The sequence below is a fragment of the Chelmon rostratus genome, chromosome 17 (assembly GCF_017976325.1).
Source record: "Chelmon rostratus isolate fCheRos1 chromosome 17, fCheRos1.pri, whole genome shotgun sequence".
In the NCBI taxonomy this organism is placed as follows: Eukaryota; Metazoa; Chordata; class Actinopteri; order Chaetodontiformes; family Chaetodontidae; genus Chelmon; species Chelmon rostratus.
This window is the reverse complement of record NC_055674.1, coordinates 455455-470000: the sequence shown is the minus strand read 5'-3', so window position 1 is coordinate 470000 and position 14546 is coordinate 455455. Positions and strand designations below refer to the sequence as shown.

Sequence of the window (14546 nt, the reverse complement as noted above, 5' to 3'; positions counted from 1 at the left end):
CTACCTGTCTGACTCACCTGTCTCTCCACCTGTCTGACTCACCTGTCTCTCTACCTGTCTGACTCACCTATCTCTCCCACCTGTCTCTCTACCTGTCTGACTCACCTGTCTCCCTACCTGTCTGACTCACCTGTCTCCCTACCTGTCTGACTCACCTGTCTCTCCACCTGTCTCTCTCTCTGTACAGCCGGTGTTGCCTCACACGGCGGTGTGTTTTGCGTGCGGTGAGGCGGGGAAGGAGGACACGGTGGACTCTGAGGAGGAGAAGTTCAGCCTCTCTCTGATGGAGTGCACCATCTGCAACGAAATCATCCACCCCAGCTGTCTGAAGGTGATCGGCGTCAAACCCTGCTGTTGGTTTTCTGATCAGTGTTTTTGTTGTTGAAACTTTGACTGACATCCACAGACAGGAAGCAGACTCAGAGACGTGACCTCACGTCTGTCCTCTGAGATCAAACTTTAATGGTGTTCAGGTCTCAGCTCAGAAAGACTTCTGAAAACTTGTTTCCATTTCCTGTTTTTATAACTATAAGAGAGATCACAAAACTACTGAATGTTTCTTTAAACTTTGCCTGTTGAGGTTCCACACACCCCCCTCAGTGATTCTCCTGAAGTCAGAGGAGTTTAATGTGTCCTGCAGCAGCAGTTGATGATCTGTTGACGGTATCAGAACAAACAGCGGCGTACAGCCTGCCTGTAGCCTCGGCTGGGGGTGGGACAGCTGTCCAAAGTGCAGTCCTGTATCCATCTCCTGATTTACTTACAGCTGCCACAAGGGGGGAGTCAGCATCTCCATTCACCTCCTGACGGCTCGGTTTTACCCACAGTTTGTTTTCTGCACAGTTTAAAGCAGGACCTCCTCAGCTCCTCTGACATTCATGATTAATATGGCAGGTGTGACTGCCATCAATCAGCCATCAATCAGACCTCAATCAGCCATCAATCAGCCATCAATCAGCCATCAATCAGCCATCAATCAGCCATCAATCAGCCATCAATCAGCCATCAATCAGCCATCAATCAGCCATCAATCAGTCTCTACAAAAAGCCTCAGAGCTGAGCTTGACTGCCTGAGATGTCCTGAAGAGGCCACTGGACAGAGCATTGAGGAAACAACATGAGTTTTATTATGAAACGATTCTGATTTCCTAAAAAGGGCAGTAACATTTGGGGGTAAAGTCATGAATGTAAGATTTCAAAGGGTAATTTAAGAAGGAGCAGCTTTAAAACGAAGCTTGTTGCTCATTTCCATGCCGTTGATGTCTCGTGTGCTGAGCTGCGTTTGTCTCCTCAGATGGGGAAAGCTGAAGGAATCATCAACGATGAGATCCCAAACTGCTGGGAGTGTCCGAAATGCCACAAGGAGGGCAAAACCAGTAAGGTAAGAGTCAGAGCAAACTGGTGGAGAGACGAGGCAGATTTTCACCTGTTCAGCACTTCCTGGAGACGGCCGGGTCCGGTCCAACATGTCCGGAGGGGGGCGCGTACCGAGAGTAAAGGCTCCAGAGTCAGGAAACAGCGTCACGTTCCCTCTGACAGCTGGAGGAATATTAGTTCTGCTGTCAGCAGGAAACAGAGTGAAGCTGAAAGGAGGACCAGGAAGTAATAATTTACCCAGACACAAGTTATAATTCTGTCAGGAAGAAGAAGAATTCTTCAAGAGGAAGCAATATAATATGAGATGTTTATAAAATAGAAGTTTAATTAAAGTGTTCGTTTGTAAAATTGCTATAAAATGTCGACATTTATTCAATTTAAAATTAAGCTACAGGAAAATGAATTTCTAAGAAACCTTCTTTTTGAACGTGAAGTTGTGCTGTCATTAGAAAAAGTTGTGATATGAGAATAAATTAGTGTTAATTCTTGAGATGATGACCGTGAGACGGCGCTCAGGTTTGCGGCTCGCCGCCAGCGCCGGTTTGAAGCGAGGCGAACTCGTGTCTAACTGTCTCGTGTTGGTGACCAGGACCAGGCCGACGGCTCGGGGAAACGCAGGCTGGACAACGGGGAGGTGGGTCGCTGGAAGCTCACAGATGACCCTCCCCCTAAAAAGAAAGCCCCTCCCTCCCTGGAGGAGGGTGGGAGGCCGGACGGGGGACACAAGAGGAAGAAGGAGAAGGAGCTGCCTCAGGACAGCGGGCCCAAGAAGAAGGTGAACAGTCTGCTGCTGTTTCTCTGTGGATGACATGATGCTGGTCGTGTGTTGAACCCGTCTGCAGCTCTGACTGTCTGTCTCTGCTTCCTGTCTCTCTCTCAGATGAAGGGCGCCCACGAAAAACGCCTCAAAAAGGTAGGAAACCTTTCTGGAGTTCATTCATTCAACAAAGGAAGCATGAACGGTCTGTATTTATAAAGAGCTTCCAACACGAGCCTGCGTTCACACACGGCATCACACGATTAGACACCACGACATGTAGACTGCCGAGGGGGGGCATCGAACCACCAACCTTCTGATCAGTGGCCGAGCGCTCCACCCCTGAGCCGCGATCCCAGAAGCGTTGTGATGTTCTGATCACAAATCTGTGAAAAGACTTCTGTTAAATGTCCACTGCGTCTGTCTGAGTCCCAGCTGCAGGTCCAGCTGTTGTCCAGCAGCCACGTTGACAATAAAGTTTACAGTCAAACACACGTGTGCAGCTCATGTAGACGAACAGGTCGAAGAATTCTCTGAACGTCCAGAGTAGTTTTTACTATTAGGACGCCTGTCGGACGTTCTCTAACAGCAGGGACCGGCTCCAGCGGGGACCGGCTCCAGCGGGGACCGGCTCCAGCGGGGACCGGCTCCAGGGGGACCGGCTGCAGCGGGGACCGGCTCCAGGGGCCAAACGTGCTGACGGTCAGCAGAGTAACAGACTGTCCACTGAACGAGACAAAGAGACAGAGACGTAGTAACGAGAAACGTGTCCTCCTCTGTCTCCTCGAGTTTTGACCCGCTTTGATTTTAACTTTTCTGCTCATCAGAAACCGAAGCAGGAGGCGGCAGAGTCGAACGGTCCCACCTCCTCAGCTGGAGGAGGAGCGGGAGGACTGCAGGGCTCCTCGACAACCACTTCTTCTCAGCCCGGGGGAGGAGGAGCGGGAGGAGCAGGGGGGACGTCGAACGCAGACCAGCGCTCCCATCACAGAGAGAAACTGGAACGTTTTAAGAGGATGTGTCTGCTGGAGCGTCGGCCCGAGTCCTCGTCCTCGTCCTCCTCCAGCTCCGAGTCCGACTCGGAGTCCGATTCTGATGACTCCCTGAGGGGGGAGCAGGCAGGAGGAGGCTCCTCGCCTTCATCATCCTCCCCCGCCCCGCCTCCACCCATCGTCTATGGCAACAGCAGCGGGGGGCGGGTAGAGAGAGAGAGGAGTCGCAGCGAGCGGGAGAGAGAGCGGGAAAGGGAGCGCCGCCTGGCCGAACTGGGCTTCAGCGCCAGCGAGGAGTCTGAGGGGGAGGGAGGGAGGGGGGAGGAGGAGGTACGGGAGGAGGAGCAGGGAGGGGGAGTGGGAGGGGGGGAGAAGGCTCGGCGGAGAGTGGGAGGAGGAGAGGTGGGGTTACCGCTGCGAGGGCGGAAAGGAGGACTGCTGGATGGAGAGGAGGAGGACACGCCCCCATCTGATAGGACCAGGAAAAACTCTGCCTCCCTCCCCCCACCCTCACCCCTCTCCTCCAATCAGATGCCTCCGTCCTCACAGCACGACGGCTTCATGGGGAAGCAGCGCAGTAATGGGCAGGAGACACGTAACGGACGGACACGAGGAGGTACAGGAGGGGGTGGAGGGGGCAGGGAGGGAGGGGAGAAGGAGAACGCCAGTGGCGTTCTGACCAATCACAAACACAGTGGGGGCGGGACCAAAGGCAGCGGGAGCCGCAGCAACAAGATCCGTAGCAACAGTAAGAACCAGACGTCCAGAAACACCACCCCCTCCTCCTCCATCCCTACCTCTAATGGAGGAGGAGGGGGTGGAGGCCCGGGGGGAGGCGGCCTGATGATGTCAGTGATGGCGGCGTCCCCCTGCTCGCAGCCGTCCCGCCTCGCACCGCGCTCTCAGATGATGAAGCGCAGCCCGCCGGCCGTGCCCTCGCCCCCCCGGCCCGTTCAGATGGAGAGACACCTGGTGCGTCCTCCCCCCGCCTGCCCTGAGCCCAGCTGCCTGCCGCTGGACTCTGGCTCCTCCCACATCATGACGCGTGACGTGTGGCTCAGAGTGTTCACGCACCTGAGCCAGAGAGAGCTGTGCGTCTGCATGAGAGTCTGCCGCACCTGGAGCCGCTGGTGAGTGACGGGACAGTCTGAGGGACAGATGGACAGAGTGATGGGACAGAGTGACGGGACAGACGGATAGAGTGACGGGACAGAGTGACGGGACAGACTGAGGGACAGAGTGACGGGACAGACGGACAGAGTGATGGGACAGAGTGACAGGACAGACTGACAGGAGAGACGGACAGAGTGATGGCACAGGCTGAGGGACAGAGTGAGGGACAGACGGACTGAGTGACGGGACAGACTGAGTGACGGGACAGACTGAGTGACGGGACAGAGTGAGGGACAGACGGACAGAGTGAGGGACAGAGTGATGGGACAGAGTGACAGGACAGAGTGAGGGACAAACGGACAGAGTGACGGGACAGTCTGAGGGACAGAGTGATGGGACAGACTGAGGGAAAGACAGACAGAGTGACGGGACAGGCTGACGGACAGAGTGACGGGACAGGCTGACGGACAGAGTGAAGGGACAGGCTGAGGGGACAGACGGACAGGCTGAGGGGACAGACTGAGGGACAGACGGACAGAGTGACGGGACAGTCTGAGAGACAGACGGACAGAGTGAGGGACAGACTGAGGGACAGACGGACAGAGTGACGGGACAGGCTGAGGGACAGACGGACACAGTGATGGGACAGAGTGACGGGACAGACTGAAGGACAGAGTGATGGACGGACAGAGTGACGGGACAGAGTGAGGGACAGACGGACAGAGTGACGGGACAGTCTGAGGGACAGAGTGACGGGACAGAGTGACGGGACAGGCTGAGGGGACAGACGGACAGAGTGAAGGGACAGTCTGAGGGACAGAGTGACGGGACAGAGTGACAGGACAGACTGAGGGACAGTCTGAGGGACAGACTGAGGGGACAGACGGACAGAGTGAAGGGACAGTCTGAGGGACAGAGTGACGGGACAGTCTGAGGGACAGACGGACAGACTGAGGGACAGAGTGACGGGACAGACTGAAGCGTGACCTCACAGACTGACGGGTGACCTCACAGAGTGATGTCACGCTGCAGCAGTTCATGATGACTTCTTCTTCTGCTGAATCGATCAGTCAGTTCATGAAAACCATCACTCTGAAGTTTGGGGGTGTGGTTCAGTTCCAGGTCTTTGACAGTCTTTACTCAAGCAGACAGAAAACTATAGCAGGTGTCCGTCTGAGCAGAAGACGGAAGGTTCGTGTGTGAAGCTTGTTTTCTCTCCCTCAGGTGTTGCGATAAAAGGTTGTGGACTCAGATCGATCTGAGCCGGCAGCGCTCCATCACCCCTCCCATGCTGAGCGGCATCATCCGCCGACAGCCCGTCTCCCTGAACCTGGGTTATACCAACATCTCCAAAAAACAGCTGATGTGGCTCATCAACCGCTTACAAGGTGCCGCCAACACTTCCTGTTTGCCTGTTGTCTGCCAACACTTCCTGTTTGCCTGTTTTCTGCCAACACTTCCTGTTTGCCTGTTGTCTGCCAACACTTCCTGTTTGCCCGTTGTCTGCCAACACTTCCTGTTTGCCTGTTGTGTGCCAACACTTCCTGTTTGCCTGTTGTGTGCCAACACTTCCTGTTTGCCTGTTGTCTGCCAACACTTCCTGTTTGCCTGTTGTGTGCCAACACTTCCTGTTTGCCTGTTGTGTGCCAACACTTCCTGTTTGCCTGTTGTCTGCCAACACTTCCTGTTTGCCCGTTGTCTGCCAACACTTCCTGTTTGCCTGTTTTCTGCCAACACTTCCTGTTTGCCTGTTGTCTGCCCGTTGTCTGCCAACACTTCCTGTTTCCTGTTTGTCTGCCAACACTTCCTGTTTGCCTGTTGTCTGCCCGTTGTCTGCCAACACTTCCTGTTTGCCTGTTGTCTGCCCGTTGTCTGCCAACACTTCCTGTTTGCCTGTTGTCTGCCAACACTTCCTGTTTGCCTGTTGTCTGCCAACACTTCCTGTTTGCCTGTTGTCTGCCCGTTGTCTGCCAACACTTCCTGTTTCCTGTTTGTCTGCATCAATTCAGTTCAGTGTTCAGTCTGCAGCAGTCGCTCAGGTTGGAAACTTTCTAAATGTGTTAACGTGAACGCGTCGACGGCGGCAGAAGTCACTGCTGGTGTAGCTTCATGTCTTCTGGAGCTTTCAGCTGTATTCTGCACCCTTCTTCAGCAAATGAGACTCGCTCAGGACAGAAGTGGTCCGGTCTCGGACCCCCACAGCAGGTTTCATTTGCTAAGCAAGTTCTGGGGAATGCGGTCGAAAGCTCTCGTCAAAGTTTTTGATTCGTTTAAGTACTTTCGTGCTGTCGGGAGCAGGTCCACGTTCTTGGCTTATTTTGACTCCGACTCATTTGTGTCTTGTGACTCCCACCTGTGACTCCCACCTGTGACTCCCACCTGTGACTCCCACCTGTGACTCCCTCCTGTTAGGTCTGTTGGAGTTGAACGTGTCTGGGTGTCCTTGGCCGGCGGTGTCCGCTCTGTGTCAGGCCGTCTGTCCCTGTCTGAAGCTGCTGGACCTCAGCAGAGTGGAGGACCTCAAAGACTCACACCTGAGAGAGCTGCTGGCCCCCCCACCTGACACCAGGACAGGTGAGAGACACTCACACATCAACATCACCTGACAGGAAGGCTTTGTGGTCTGCTCAGACATGACTCTGGGAGTTCTGGGAGGTCTGGTGAGGCGTCTGGTGTCGGTTGGTGATGATGATGACGATGACGATGATGATGATGATGATGATGATGATGATGATGCTGCTGCTCCTCTCAGCTGGTGGTCTGGGTCAGTCCGTCTTGAGTCTTTGAGTCAGTTTTCATGTCACATGTGACGGCAGAGAGCTGAAGAGCTGCTGGAGCTCCAGGTTCAGCTCTGAGGTTCACGTCAGCTTTTCTCTGTGAATTATTCCAGACAAACTGACTCTGGATCAGTTTGACTTTGTCTCGTGTTAATGAGGCTCCTTCAGCGAGTCTCCTTCTGAAGGAGCTTTCAGCTTCTTAGCTATCAAACGTTCTCGCGGGCTGTATACGGCCCGGAGGCCAGACGTTCCCCACCCCAGTTTTAAGAGGTAAAATACAGAAAAAACATGAATCCCATTGCTTTTTCAAGGTTTGTACTAATTAAAACGTACAGATTACACATTAAAAACACTTTTATTCCTTTAATTAATTAATGAATCAGCCACACAGGTTGTTTAAAGGAACATATTTTACCTTCATAAAAACTTTAATGAGTAACTGATGGGATTTTAAAATATTTTGACTTCATGTGCGAAGTCGAGGTGAGTTTTGTGTGCACATTTCACTTCCTGGATTTGTTCATTCATGGCTTTGAAATTAAAGATTTTAATGGGCTTAATTTTTCTAATGAACAAATTGATAAACGAATAATTAATTAAGGTTGTTGTAATGATTTTGGTTGTTTTGTGGTGAAGAAAAAGAAAAACTTAAACCCACTTGAACTGATTTTAAAACCATGTAGCTCACATGTTGACGCTCTCTGATTGGTCGATCAGCTCACGGTGAAACCAGAGTGGGGCGTTTCCAGAACGTGACAGAGCTGCGATTGGCCGGGCTGGACCTGACGGACGCGTCGTCTCGTCTGTTGGTGCGTTACGTTCCTCACCTGACCAGGTTAGACCTGAGTCAGTGTGGAAACGTCACAGATCAGACGGTGCACACCCTCACCTCCCCCATCTCCCCCCTGAGAGAGAGCCTCACCCACATCAACCTGGCAGGTAATCGGCCTCTAGAGGACGTGTTTCTAATGTCTGTTTGCTGGAGGAGCTGAAATGATCAGACCACGGACGGACGGACAGACTGACTGACGGAGAGACTGACGGACAGACAGACAGACTGACTAAAGGACAGACAGACAGACAGACTGACTGACTAAAGGACAGACTGACTGACGGACAGACTGACTGACTGACGGACAGACTGACTGACGGACAGACTGACTGACGGACGGACTGACTAAAGGACGGACTGACTAAAGGACGGACTGACAGACAGACTGACTAAAGGACAGACTAAAGGACAGACTGACTGACTGAAGGACTGACGGACTGACTGACTAAAGGACAGACTGACGGACTGACTGACTAACTAAAGGACAGACGTACTGACTGCCGGACTGACTGACTAACTAAAGGACAGACGGACTGACTGACGGACGGACTGACTGACTGACTAAAGGACTGACTGACTAAAGGACAGACTGACGGACTGACTGACTGACTGAAGGACGGACAGACTGACTGACTGACTGACTGACTAAAGGACAGACTGACGGACTGACTGACTGACTGAAGGACGGACGGACTGACTGACTGACTGACTGAAGGACGGACAGACTGACTGAGGGACGGATGGACTGTTGTGTCTTCATGCATGTCGGTCTGTGCTGGAGAACTGACCTGACGGTGTTCTGTCTCTCAGGTTGTGTGAAGGTGACGGAGCAGTGCATCCCGTTGCTGCGTCGCTGCCCCTCCCTGCAGACGGTCGACCTGCGCTCCTGCTCCCTCCTCTCCTCAGAGACCGGACAGCTGCTCTCCTTCCCTCCTCACACCTCCTCCTCTTCCTCCTCCACCTCATCCTCCTCCTCTGCTGCCACCACCACAATCGCTGCTTCGTCCTCCTCCTCCTCCTCATCTACGTCAGCCTCCTCCTCCTGTCCTCCTGAAGACAGAACGCTGCTAAAGAACAGCTAAAGTCCTCCATGTCATGTGACACTCGAGTAATTGGTCCAAAGGGCCTGCAAGTCCCGCCTCCCACGTCACTACACTACAGACAGGTGAGGAGGAGGAGGGAGCTGTGCACCATCTCCTGAAGTTGGAAAAGGTTTTGTTGTGTTGGTGAGTACAGCGACCGAGCAGGAGGAGGAGCAGGAGGAAGAGGAAGAGGAAGAGGAGGAAGAGGAGGAGGAGGAGGAGGAGGAGGAAAGAGATTTTGGGAAAGTTGTCGGTAATAGTTAAACAAATTAGAGACCCTGAGCATGTACATATTTGTTCTCTGTACAATTTTGGGTGTGTGTATATATCTGTAGTTTACTGTAAATGACCTTTAACCTTTGGAACATCACCCCCAACACTCCTTTCCTTCCCTCATTTCCTTCTGTCCTTCCTTCCTTCCTTCCTTCCTTCCATCCAACAACCAATCATCATGCCAGGCATCCACCTGCTCGTCAGTAGCAGCAGAACGAGGAAGAGTGAGAATGGAAAAGTGGCTGTGGTTTGACAGGGGGTGTGACTCCACCCTCCACACAGGAAGTCAGAACCCTGCAGGTGTGTCTCTGACAGAAGGCCGGTCTGATGTTTGTGGCTCTGCCTCTAGTCTTTGTGCTAAGCTAGGCTAAACACATCTGTCTCTGCATTGTGTCCATTCTGTCATTTCTGAATCTGGGGAGTGAACTCAAATGTTAGATTGACTCAGAAAAAAGCATCTTTTATGAATGAAGTCTGGTGAGGTCAGAGAGCCTGCGTGGTTACCCATCAGCCCCCTCTGTAGGCCCACAGAAGGTTTACGTCCACCTTCAGAGGGACAGACGTTAAGAGTCTTCAGCCCTCCTGTTCACACAGAACACTGGACCTTAATGTTCACAGAGCTGGGATCAGCGGACGGGTCGTGGCGTCGGCGCTCACACAAACCCGGGATCTTCCACTGACGGTTTCAATAAAGGTTATTTAAACAAGACGACGCCATCCTCAGCGGCGTCGCCGGACGTAGAACGGAGCTGCAGAGGGAAGAAGCCTTCAGTCTGCTGATCGATCTGCTGATCACGTTAATTGATGATGTGGTCTGTTAAACATCAGACAACAGTGAAAAAGGCCCAGATGACATCATCAGATGACATCATCAGGTGTCTCGTCAGTTTTCTGTCAGAAGGAAAAACAGCCGCTGAGAAACGATTGATCGATCGGCTAAATCATCAATCAGTTCATCATCTGGCTGTTGTTCCAGAGGACGCGAGCCACCGTTCAGACCGTTCAGACCGAGAGTTAAAGCTCATAAAGTTCAGAGAACAGAGGTGTGGTGAGAACTGCAGGTGTGATGATCAGACCAGTCAGGATTGACCTTCACAGCACACCTGTCACAGGTCAGTCAGGTAACCTCCACTCACATTCAACCCTCAGTGTCGAGGCTGCAATCAGATGGTAATGAATGTATTCGTGTGTGTGTGTGTGTGCGTGTGTGTGTTGGAGGCGGAACAGGAAGCTGTCAGCAGGTAGCAGGAAGTCAGAGCGGGTTCACATATGCAATGACAATTCAAATTCAGTAAACAGGAAGTGATGTCAGCATTTCACTGTTTTGAGGCTACATGGCTGTAGTGTCTCTGTCTGTCTTTCTCTGTCTCTGCCTGCCTGTCTCTCTGTCTGTCTCTCTGTCTGTCTGTCTCTGTCAGCCTGTCTCTCTGTCAGCCTGTCTGTCTGTCTGGCACACAGACAGCTGAATGTGTGACCATGTGACCTCTGACAGTGAAGCAGTGTGACGGAGCAGAGGTGGAGGTTTGTCTCTGTTGATGGAGCTAGGCTAACAGAGCCAAGCTAAGCTAACCAGCCCTGTCTAGAATGTCAGACTGTTGAGAGAGTTCAGGGAGGGAGGGGGGGGCAGCTTCACACCAGAGCCACGAGACTTTCTGGCTGGTGTCAAAGGTTGTTCAGGTGTGTTTGAGCTGTTTTTCTTCCTGTTTCCTGTGTGTGCGTGTGTGTGTGTGTGTGTGTGTGTGTGCGTGCGCCTCAGTGTCTTCAACATTCGCCTCAATCATTCATCTTCCCCTCGTTCTTTTCAGCCTCTTCTCTTCATCGTTGCCTGTTTTCGCCTCCGATCAGATTCTTTTGGGAAGTGATTGATCTTTTTTTTTTTCTCAGGAGTTTTTTTGGTTTCTCTTTAAATCAGGTTTTAATTTATTTGTGTGCTGCAGCAGCGCTTCCATCCAGTCCGGACACACGTTCAGGCTCCTGTTTGTGTGGATCTGTGTTGTTCTGTGTTTTCTGTTCAGTGATGAGTTTGAGTCTGTTTCTATGGAAGCTCATTTCTGCCAAGAAAAGTGAGGAAAAACCTCGTCGTCATTATATCCTACAATCTTTTGCTGATCTGCTCTGTAATAAGATCTCGGCGTGATCTCGTGACCTCGACTCGCCGTCTGAAGTCACGTTGACTCAGAAATCAACAGATTTCAGCGTTGAGCTCGTCTCTCGCCTGCGACTCGCTGCTCAGTCTTCATTTACAATTCAGAGTATTTTTGATTTCTTGTCCTAAACGGGCTTCTGTAGCTTCCTTGGGGGCCTCACTTATGAAAATCATCAGTCTCAGTCTGAATTTCATGTCAGGATTATTGTTAAAGCAAAGTTTTGCCTGTTATTAGTTCAAGCAGCTGATTTTGTGAAGAACCAGATTTCGGTGTTAAAGAGACGTTTTTCATAAATGACCCCTGATGTTTGTGACTGTGGAAAAAGTAAAAAGCTGATCAGATCCAGATCCTGTCCTCAGTTGACTCAGCGGTGACCCCCCCCTCAGTGTTGCGAGGGGCTGTGATACTGAGGGGGGGTCTGAAATATTACTGATGTCATGTTTCATATTTTCAGACGGACACGACAAACAAACCGCGACTGCAGTTCAGACGAAATGATTCATATTTATCTCCTCAGAGCTCAGTCGATGGGCTGCCTTGTACTGGCTAGCATTTGGGTTAGCGTGTTCCACAGTATCGTGTTAGCTTCGTGGTTCCACATTAGCTAACACTAGCACTGGCTAGAACAGTTTCAAGTGTTCTGTCACAGTTATTGCTGCATTACCTCTGCTGCGCTGCACTCAGAGAAAACTGAACAGACCTGCACAACTACACCTTCAGTCTGCGTTATTTTTGAGCAAACACGATTTAGCTAACGTTAGTAAGTGCTGCTACAAAAGCAGTGGAGGTTGGGAAATGTTAGCTGCAGTATTCAGATTCGATTGATTACTACTGAAGAACAACAAGTGAAGAATATTAAGATTACAGCACGCCAAACAGTGGAAACACGCCATTTTCAATATTATTATTATGGGGAAAAGTTTTGCTAACATAAGCTTGTGAGCTTACAGATATGCGGGTCACTGCTTACAAAGAAATTGTATATCAGTGTTGCAAAACATACCAATTCTTTTTAATGAGCTAACGTATTAGCATAGCACATAGTAAACTGAGGTCAAAAGCTAGCGCTGGCTTGTTTGTTAGCTCTTTTGACGTTAGCTACATGTTGCCACGTAAGCCTCACAGTTGCATAGGTTGCTGGTTTTATTGTTCAGCTCTGCAGTAGAAAAAATAAAACCGAATAAAGTAAAGTAAAATGAAGTTTAAATTCTATTTGGAAAACGAGCCACCATTATCACATGATAATTGATTTTCCAGGCCTTAGACCTACATTGCTAGCTTGTTAGCTCATTAGCAGGTTAGATAAAAAGCTGACATTAGCTATCTGAGTAAATGGTGTTAGTTTGCTACAGAACAAGTGGTGGAGGTTGGGGGTGCAAATAAAGATTATACATTATAAATTACGACGTGGGACTTTGGGAGCTACATTTTTCTCCATTTTCAGACGCCTGTCCCTCCATAATAAAAAAGATCTTTGGTTTCTTGCCATGAATAAAGTTGTAGCAGTGCAGTAGAGGTAGTGCATCATTCCCTGTATGGTTCCTGGTCACTGGTGGAGGTTTTGGACCCGCTGTAGTCAAGGAAATAAAAGTATTAGTTGTTTTAAATTGCCATGATGTCGCACTGCTCGCCAGCCAAACGCCTCGTTGTGCCATAAACACTCCAGATCAATGTTTCACTGTGTTAAACGTCTCAATGGGTCAGTTTTATATTTTATTTTTTTGTATTCAGTTGTGATTCAGTTGTTTTTTTACTGTGACTGTAATGTGGGGATCAATGCCTCGCATATTCTCTTAATGATGCATATCACAGCTTCAAACTTTGCCTAGTGACAGGTGAGGAGATCAAATTTGATTGGACGATAATCCTTGACTCCTGAAAGCTCTTATCCAATCAGACATTCAGACATATCTCATCTTCTCTCTCTTCTCTTTCTTTGTAAAACTGAATCTCATGTCTTCATCGATGTTTTAAAGATGCACTGGATCATCATCGTCATCATCACCTTCATCCTTGCCTTTTGCCAAATGTAGTTTTTGTTGTGAAAAGGGGCATTTTATCCCAGTTTTTCTTTGTTTGCTTTTTGTTCTTTTTTTTTATACTTTGTCCATGATTCTTCCGCTGTGTTGATGGAAAAAAATGAGGAAGAAGTTGGAACAAAAAGTAAAAAGTGACACAAAAAGACCAACTCAAGGCAGCTACGTATGAGTGACTACTGTAAAATGACTAACTAATAAAGAAGCAATGGGTTTGTTTTTACATGCCGTCTTTCTGTTTGTTCAGAAGGAGGAACTGAACTTCGTGTACAGCTTCATCGATTCAGCAGGTAGATAAAAAAATGTGAGCCGGAGCTTCGCGTATTTCCGACTAATTACTGAAAGAGTTCACACACACAAAACATGAGTGAATAACATGTACATCGTTAAAGAGTAAACAGCAGTAAAAGTATCAGTGTGAGAACTTTACAAGTAAATGTTTTGTGTTCAGGATTTTACTGATTTAAAAGTACTCTTTATACGTTATTGGCCCCTATCATTGCCATATTATCGTATAATGTTGGAATAGTACGGATGTATACGATGGGGCACTGATAAGTAAAAAGTAAAGTATCCCAGGTACGAGAGTTTTGTTTTAATATAACAGTCATTCATATAATGATTTTTTCACTTGTGCATTAACATGTGAGCAGCATTTTGTTAGCTGATTGAGCCGAGTTGAGCTGTTATATGATGATCACAGTGGTGAGCAGTAACAGTAAAGTACTTTTACCCAATTTCTCTACTTAAGTACAGTTTGCAGTGCATGTACATGAGTATTTCTATTTTATGCTATTTTCTACTTCTATTCCACTGCATTTCAGAGGGAAATACTTTTTACTTCACTACAGTTACTGGATTTGATACTTTCGATACCAATTACTTTGATTTTACATACAAACAAGATTAATTTACAGAATAAGATGTATTATTAGAGATTAAAGGCCCCACAGATCCTCACAGGTGGTCTCAGTCACTGCATTTGGGTTTCATAAGGTCATCATGTAGTAACACTGAGGATTAAGTTAGATTTTGTTACACAACACAAATAATGCTCCTGAAGTCCTGAAAAATAACTTTATTGCACAAGATAATTACTTCTGAGCACAAAAGATCAAAGAAACATCTTTCAGGACCTTGAAGGCTCCATCATTCTGCAT

The 14546-nt window shown here is 49.3% G+C and overlaps 1 protein-coding gene across 1 annotated transcript in view; it reads left to right on the top strand.

The window, feature by feature from the left end:
* The window catches only part of zgc:158376 (uncharacterized protein LOC100101643 homolog), a 20340-nt gene extending 6731 nt beyond the window's left edge, over positions 1 to 13609 (top strand). The window contains exons 3-11 of the mRNA XM_041956616.1: positions 188 to 331; positions 1295 to 1381; positions 1967 to 2152; positions 2258 to 2290; positions 2962 to 4256; positions 5464 to 5627; positions 6652 to 6813; positions 7734 to 7955; positions 8659 to 13609. Coding sequence (XP_041812550.1) covers positions 188 to 331; positions 1295 to 1381; positions 1967 to 2152; positions 2258 to 2290; positions 2962 to 4256; positions 5464 to 5627; positions 6652 to 6813; positions 7734 to 7955; positions 8659 to 8930 — 2565 coding nt within the window. The 3' untranslated portion in view covers positions 8931 to 13609. The remainder of the gene's footprint in view (positions 1 to 187; positions 332 to 1294; positions 1382 to 1966; positions 2153 to 2257; positions 2291 to 2961; positions 4257 to 5463; positions 5628 to 6651; positions 6814 to 7733; positions 7956 to 8658) is intronic.
* The last annotated feature ends 937 nt before the right edge of the window (positions 13610 to 14546 follow it).